This window comes from Aplysia californica, unplaced genomic scaffold (genome assembly GCF_000002075.1).
Source record: "Aplysia californica isolate F4 #8 unplaced genomic scaffold, AplCal3.0 scaffold00072, whole genome shotgun sequence".
In the NCBI taxonomy this organism is placed as follows: domain Eukaryota; kingdom Metazoa; phylum Mollusca; class Gastropoda; order Aplysiida; family Aplysiidae; genus Aplysia; species Aplysia californica.
Window position 1 is genome coordinate 1,273,807 of NW_004797342.1, and position 7,759 is coordinate 1,281,565.

The 7,759-nt window shown below is 40.7% G+C and overlaps 1 protein-coding gene across 1 annotated transcript in view; it reads left to right on the top strand.

Moving 5' to 3' along the window:
* The window catches only part of LOC101854314 (chitin synthase chs-2-like), a 35,656-nt gene that overhangs the window by 18,998 nt on the left and 8,899 nt on the right, over nucleotides 1-7,759 (top strand). Inside the window, 6 exon segments of the mRNA XM_035968658.1 lie at nucleotides 1,280-1,326; nucleotides 1,679-1,912; nucleotides 2,601-2,795; nucleotides 4,085-4,223; nucleotides 4,794-4,994; nucleotides 6,448-6,674. Of these exon segments, the coding sequence (XP_035824551.1) occupies nucleotides 1,280-1,326; nucleotides 1,679-1,912; nucleotides 2,601-2,795; nucleotides 4,085-4,223; nucleotides 4,794-4,994; nucleotides 6,448-6,674 (1,043 nt within the window).

The following is a 7,759-nucleotide window of genomic DNA, read 5'->3' on the forward strand; positions in this document are numbered from 1 at the left end:
GCCCCCCCCCCCCCCCCCAGAAGCAGATAATCGATGCCCAATCAATCTGGTGAGAGTGTGTCCATGGGAGACCCATGGCGAAATTGAAATTCGGACAGAATTGAGAGGGGTGAAGATCAAAGGCGATGATCCTGTAAAGGCACGTGAAGCTGCAGAGGATGTGATCAAGGAGGTTGGTGCCAATGTGACAATTTTCACTGATGGATCGGCTGTCACAGGATACTGCTAAGGTGGAGCAGCAGCAGTGGTGATAGTGAATGATGAACCACCACGAACATAAATAATTAAACTAAAGGTGCATTCCTTACATCATCTTATGACGACGAATGCCAGGCAATGATGTCTGCTGCACAATGGGTTGCTGACAATTGCGACAGTAGAACCAATGTTCTACTCGTGACTGACAGTCACTCCCTTTGCAAGGGACTGCTAGGGAACAGTTCATATATAAATGATTTGCGCTGCAAGTTCAGTGAAGCCACAGGCACAATAAAAATCCAGTGGATACCAAGCTAAGCTGGAATCGAAGGAAATGAGGCAGCAGACCAAGCTGCCAATGAAGCTAGAGAGATTGAAGGAGACAGACGACCAACAACATACAGAGGAGTCTTTCCAATGATAAAGAGGGAAATCAGAGACCCACCATGCAGAGCTAAGTACCAGCACCTGGAAGATGTGTATTCTGGGTACTCCAGTAAGCAGGAACAAAATAATCACATGTCGCTGAGACCAGGTTCAGCTAGCGAGACTGTGGTCGGACCATCATTGGAGCTTGAGATGGTATAAGAACGTGGTGAATGAAGAGCTTAGCCCACATTGCCGAAGATGCAGCCATGAAAAGGAGGATGTCAAACATATGTTTGAATGTCCAGGAACAATGGCAATTCGAATGGAGGTATTTGGACGAGTGGAGGTGCCTCTAAGTATAATGACAATGGAGCCGAAAAAACCCCCCTCGCTCTCGCTCGAAGATTTCTTTGTGGCGTCTACCAGGCCAATTAAGGAAATTTTTAAAAAATCGTCATCATCATCATCATCTTAGTAAAATTTATTTGATTTAGATCAATATTCAAATACTTTCAAAAACTCTTTCTCAAAGTACAACCAGTATGGGACACAATAGGGGAGATATTGTAGTAAGAAGAACGGCAGACGTTTCTGAAAGCACTGTAGATGTACGTTTTAGTGCAGCACATTTACCCTTACAGGTAGGTTTATAGTCTGATGAAGAACTTCGGATGGAGATTTCTTGATAGAATGTGACAAAGTCTAGTGTGAGTATAGTTGATTTTCGTTTTCAACTTGGTTGACCGACATTTGTGTGATGTGGGCAAGCTGCTTAATAATAATTGTTCTAAGCTCAGAAATAAAAAAAAAATTCGTTCTTTTCAAACGTATGTATATTTCGATGCTTTTTTTCAACATTTAACACTTGAATAACAACAAAGTGTTTCTAGAGCGCAAGCAAGGGGAAAAGGGGGGGGGGGGGAACTATAGCATAAAAGAAATGTCTTGAGAGGAAATTTACATATGTGAAAGAAATGTTGTATTTCTTATATCTTCTAAAAGCAAAGATATTTTTTAAACAAATCCTAAAGTGACGCGACTTCTTCCATTAACACAATCTTACAAAATTTGATATTTTACGCGTCGAAATTCCGAAGTTTTAGTCTAAAAGCGATTTTTAAAAATGTATATTGACACCACTATATTTTGCAAAAAAATATCTAACCTAACGTTCCTGTGTTTCTTGAACAGGTCAGTGGTGAAGGGCATCATCAACATCCCACCTCCCGTCAAGGTCCCCACGCCATACGGCGGCCGTCTCATATGGACCATGCCGGGACAAACTAAGATGGTGGTTCACCTAAAAGACAAGAACAGGATCAGGCACAGAAAGAGATGGTCACAGGTGACGGAATGTTAAGGAATTATTTTAGAAATAACCCCAAAATACGATGAAGGTTTTTTTTCCCAACGTGATTCATAGGAACGGAATTATTTTGAGTCTATTGTCTATTGTGTCCACTCGACACTGTACAGATCAGGAGTCTCAAATTCGCGCTCTCTACCTCTAGTTAATTGAGAGCCGCAGGACAATATTTGATGGCCTCTACATGCCGTGTTAGTGCAGCCTGTACGTTTTCCTCACACGCACCTTTCTCCCGAGAAACCAACGTTCTGGATGTCCGTTCATGTTCTGAACTGCTATTGAAACAAAGACTGAAAAGATTAAAACATTTTGTTTTGTGTTTGAAATACTTGATGTAGCCCAGGCTCACCCAGACTCTACTCCTAGTATTCCGTTAAGTAAGGATCAGTGTCTTCTACCATCTATGAAGAACGAAATTAGAAAGACATATTCCAACCCCCTCCTCCCCTCAAAGAAAAACCAACGAAAAACATTAAAATCCCCCCCCCCCCCCGGAAAATAAACAAGCAAAAAAACAAACCCCATCCAGTCGGACATCACACTCCACATTTTCACATAATCTAATGGTTTTGGACTCTTCTGTAGTTTGGAAAAGCTAGACGCTGCCGTATAAACTCGACAGAAGCAAGAAAAGCGTTAACGTGACTGCGGTCTCTCCTTTAATCAGGTGATGTATTTGTACTACCTCTTGGGCTACAGACTTCTGGGTGCGAGCGACGGAAGTGACGTAGAGGAAGAAACAAAGAGCCGACAGAACAACCCCAGCGTTCGGAACCGGAAGAACAGGCAGGAACGCCGGAAGGGGAAGAACCCTCCTCTCCGAAATCTCATGTTACGCGTTCCTCCTGAAGAATATGAGCAGGTTGGCTACGCATGATAGTCTAGTAACTCTCCTTAGTTACTTTATTGTGTTTCTATCTTGTGTAAATGGTACGAACACTCACACACATACACACGCACACATATACAAACATACAAACACTCATACACACTTAAAACAAACACACATACAAGTACGATGTAGTTATATATTATGTTGTATATTATATAACAGAGTCTAAACATTTTCTTTAAAAGTATATATTTGTATATACACACAATGTGTGGTAGATTTACGGATGAATGAATTGATAAATATAGATAGACAGATAGAGAAAGAGAGAGAGTTAGAAACGCACACTCTCTCATTCACTCATACACATACACATACACACAATCACAAACACACCCACACACACACCCCAAACACACACACACACACACACACACACACACACACACACACACACACACGCATACACACAACCACACCCACACCCACCCTCCCCCCACCACCTGCACACACATACATGTAAAATATGTATAATAATATTGATATTATAAACTTAACTTACATCTATCCTTTAAAGAAAACGGGACGTAAACACATTGCTTAATCCAAAGAGAAGAGATGTAAAAAAGAGAACAAAGCTAGCACTTAGGATAATTAATATGATAAAACAGGAAGGAACACATTATACGTATAACAACAGCGGCTGGCAGTGGCCTTCTGTACAATTTTTTTACTACGATTTGAACAACATGTCTGCCATTCACCACCTGACCTCCATAGATTTCTCGTTGAACCTGTTTAAAGAAAGAATGTGTATATTTAGGGCTGAAAGTTTCCGTTTTTGGTTCTTCTTTAACTTGTATATTAAAGTTGTCTTTTGTAATGCCTTTTCCCAATATTAGACTTAATCATTAATATTATTTTCTGCACAGTACGGCATGATTAGCTCATTTGCTGTAATCTTGGACTACGTTGATTAAGGTAGCACTCGTACGATCCCTTGTCAAGTAAATAAGAAGTTAGGGAGTTTTTGGAATGTTGCTGTGTCTCGTCACCAACTTAGCTTTGTCCGTTCGTAGATGGAAGTTGCATTGGATGTCCCGCTTCTTAACTAAGCTAAGGGTATATTGAGAGGCACTTTAAAGTACGTCATACCAGGCCATACTTCATGAATTCTTCTAAATACCCCCCCCCCAACCAATAACAACAACTTCTACAACAACAACTACACCACCACACCACCACCACCACCACCACCAACAACAACAAGAAATCTACGAATGTTCTCACTGTCTACGTTTTATCTTTAGTATGTAGAGACCTCGGAAAACACTTTCATTCTGACGCTGGACGGTGATGTGGATTTCAAGCCCGACTCGGTTAAGCTGCTGGTAGATCGTATGAAGAAGAACAAGAAAGTCGGTGCTGTCTGCGGTAGAATTCATCCGATTGGATCGGGTAAGATACTCAATTCTTTTTTGATTGAGAGAGAATTTATAGTGATGGTTTATAATCACTTCGATCTAGGATTCAGGCAACTTCAATATACTTCAAGGATGTAAGGTCTAAATAATGTTTGCTTTCAGTTACTATGCAGCTTGGATGCCTTTTTTATTCAAGGAACACTCATTTAGCTTAGAGTGAGAATAAGAAGGAGTATCACCCCAGCAGTATACTGTTCTTGGCAGTCGAAAACTGAACCTATAATGTACTGATTTAATGATCGAACACCCTTTTTTGTCACTCACTTGGAGCGAGTTGGTTGAGATGATGAACAAAAATAGGTATCGAAAGAGAGAGTGAGAGGGAGAGAGAGAGAGAGAGAGAGAGAGAGAGAGAGAGAGAGAGAGAGAGAGAGAGATTAAAAGTTTTTCAACATTCATTGTTACAAAGCTCGTCGTTTACAAGTCATTGTCCGGTAATCACATGGTTAACCCCGGTTAGGCGTTTTCCGTAAAATCTCATTGCATCATCTGTCATGTTCACAACGTTATCTCTGTCCTTCTTGTATCCCGTTCTCTTTCCTAGGCCCGATGGTGTGGTATCAGCAATTTGAGTACGCCATCGGTCATTGGCTGCAGAAGGCGGCGGAGCATGTCTTCGGCTGTGTCCTGTGTTGCCCCGGATGCTTCAGTCTGTTCCGGGGCTCGGCTCTAATGGACGACAACGTGATGAAGATGTACACGACAAAGCCCACTGAGGCCAGGCATTTCATACAGTTTGAACAAGGTGCAATGTAACTGATGTTTCTGAAAAGTGCTTGGTACTCCTTGAACTTGAGGAGTCTATGGGAAAAATGGGTGAATAGTCAAACTGAAATCAATTTTGAACATTTGTTGACTTAAAACTGTATTTCTGTTCAACTGTTGTTTAATTATTGTTGTTAGATATCCTATTCAACAAACGTAACAACAACCACCAATCAAACAAATATGAAGGTATGAGTCCACAAGCTTTCAAAATTGACACCCTCACAATTTCCAGTTCATGACTATACCAGTTTTTCCCGTGGACTCCTCGTTATACGCACTATGAAGGATATTGTCAGAATATCTTTTAATGGCTTGAACTCGTCATTTACAGAATGTGGGAACCTATAGATTGTTTTAAGAGAGTTTAGGCAAGGACTCTACCCTCAGTATACACGACTGACATGTTTTTATGCTGTTTTGCAAAAGGAAACTCATCTAAATTACAAGTAAGATGTATCTATACAGATTACAAAATTTGTGTTCATCCAGATAATTATTATTGAGACTCCTTTGTCCAGGGTAAACAGCGTGTGTAATAACTGTATTATTGCCACGTTTTATACAACTATAGCAGGTCACGAACAACAGGAGATTCGTGTGACATTTTACTTCACCGAAAAGGACACAGTAAAGGACATTGTCGATAAATTGTACAACAATACAACCTAATGTCGATTTTATTAAAACACCTTTAGCGCAGATTGAAGACGGAAAGGAAAAAACCCCAAATTGTATTCCTTTTGTGTCGGATATTATTTTTCATAATGACAAGTGCAAAAATGCCTTCAAAAGAATTCAAATACAATTCTAGTATAGAAATTCTAATATTTGTTGTGTCATTTTGTCAATATGTACACGCTGGATATCAATTACTGAGGTATTATATCTCGATTATAAACATTTTCGGAAATTGCTAGCATTTGAATGCTCATCATAGCTAAAAGGATCTGGCAGATTACATACTATCTGAAGCATCTACTTTGACCAATTTTCGACTGTCTCACTATTTTACAAATGCCTTCAGCGAAGGAATCTGTGCTTGTACGTGCCACATGCAACATGGTCTCCCTTTGGGCCCACATGTTGGCAAGGAATCCATGATAAAACCTAGCCACAGACACACGACCGATGAAAGTTAAGGGGGTCTTGCGACAGAGACTTAAGCTTGTCTTTGTGTTTCTCCTCTTATTGGCGTCAGCTGTGTAGAGCTTAGGCTCTTTACCGTCGCACGTAGAACCTGTGGGTTCCACCCCTGTGTGAGAAAGTTGAAAAAAAAGAATATCTCTCTGTGCTGTGCTTACTTCGAAATTGTACACCTTTCAGTCTGAGGCTATGACAGGCATGGTCGGAGCAGACTGCCTCTTAAATGGATCAAAATTGAGTCGATGGGGGCGTAAAACATCTAAAACTATTACACTTTTCTGCTACAGGTGAGGACCGGTGGCTGTGCACTCTCCTCCTGCAGCAAGGTCACCGTATCGACTACAGCGCGGGCGCAGATGCCTTGACCTTTGCCCCGGAAACTTTCAATGAGTTCTTCAACCAGCGCCGCCGGTGGTCGCCGTCCACCCTTGCTAACATAATGGACCTGCTGGGGTCCTGGAGGGACACAGTGCGACTCAACGACAACATCAGTAGACTCTACGTTCTCTACCAGGTAGAGCTCACACGGAGGTTTTTGCACCTTGTCGATCTGTACACCGACTAATACATTTTAAAGTATGAACTTGAATGATATTTTTTCAAGTGAGTCTTCATGACTGTGATAATGGAGTGGCAACTAAAAAATTACTATTTTTAGGCATAACATTTTTTTGTGACGCTTTAATGCTTGCTCCCTGTCTTCCTACAGTTTCATAATGATTTCATCCTATTTGCTCTGCAGAGCATATTTTACTTTGCTTTGAGTAAATGCATCAGCTGTTTGAGAACCAAAGAAAGCACACATTAATTTGTCAATGATAGAAGAAGTAAGGACAGGATATGGAATAATAATATTCTAAAAGGATGTCAGCTCTATAAATTGTTACATTAATTGCTTTGAATGACATTTTTTTTACCACAGCTGAGAAAAAGTAGAAACAGTAAGTTCACATATATTTGGAAACACGTCTATGAGATAATGGTAAAAACCTGCATAACTTGATTTGAAATCCATGTTTTTAATGTACGGGTCGGAAAAAGAGATGCTTCAACTTCAAGTGCAATTATTGATCCAGCAGCGTGTCTCTATTGTTCCCACTGCATGCTCACTGTGAAAAAGGGGTTTGTCTGTTTGGCTATGATTAAATACACACTTGACGCCCAGTACAAACATCCGTAGTTGGACGGCTTGACGTCTCTTTAGCTGGTCCAAGCGATCTTCATTGACGGAGAAGTGAATGTCAATACAGTTATATGAACACAGACAGCACGAAGTCTTGAAATACAAAACAAGCTCTTTCGTATATTATACTCTGGCCTCCTTGAAGAGGTCTTGCATTGCCAACTATATTTGTTGAGGCTGTGCTCTCGTAACGTGGAAACTAAATGCAAATGAGCCATTATTGCCATACGTAGGCTGTGTTAAAGTAGGAAGCATAGTTCCAGTAAAAAAAAACCGCGATGACTAGAAACTTTTAAATTATACAATTAGCACCAGTAGAATTGGTGTACGTTTGAGGAGGAAAGACAAACGATCATTCGTACATGTGTGTGTGTGTGTGTGTGTGTGTGTGTGTGTGTGTGTGTGTGTGTGTGTGA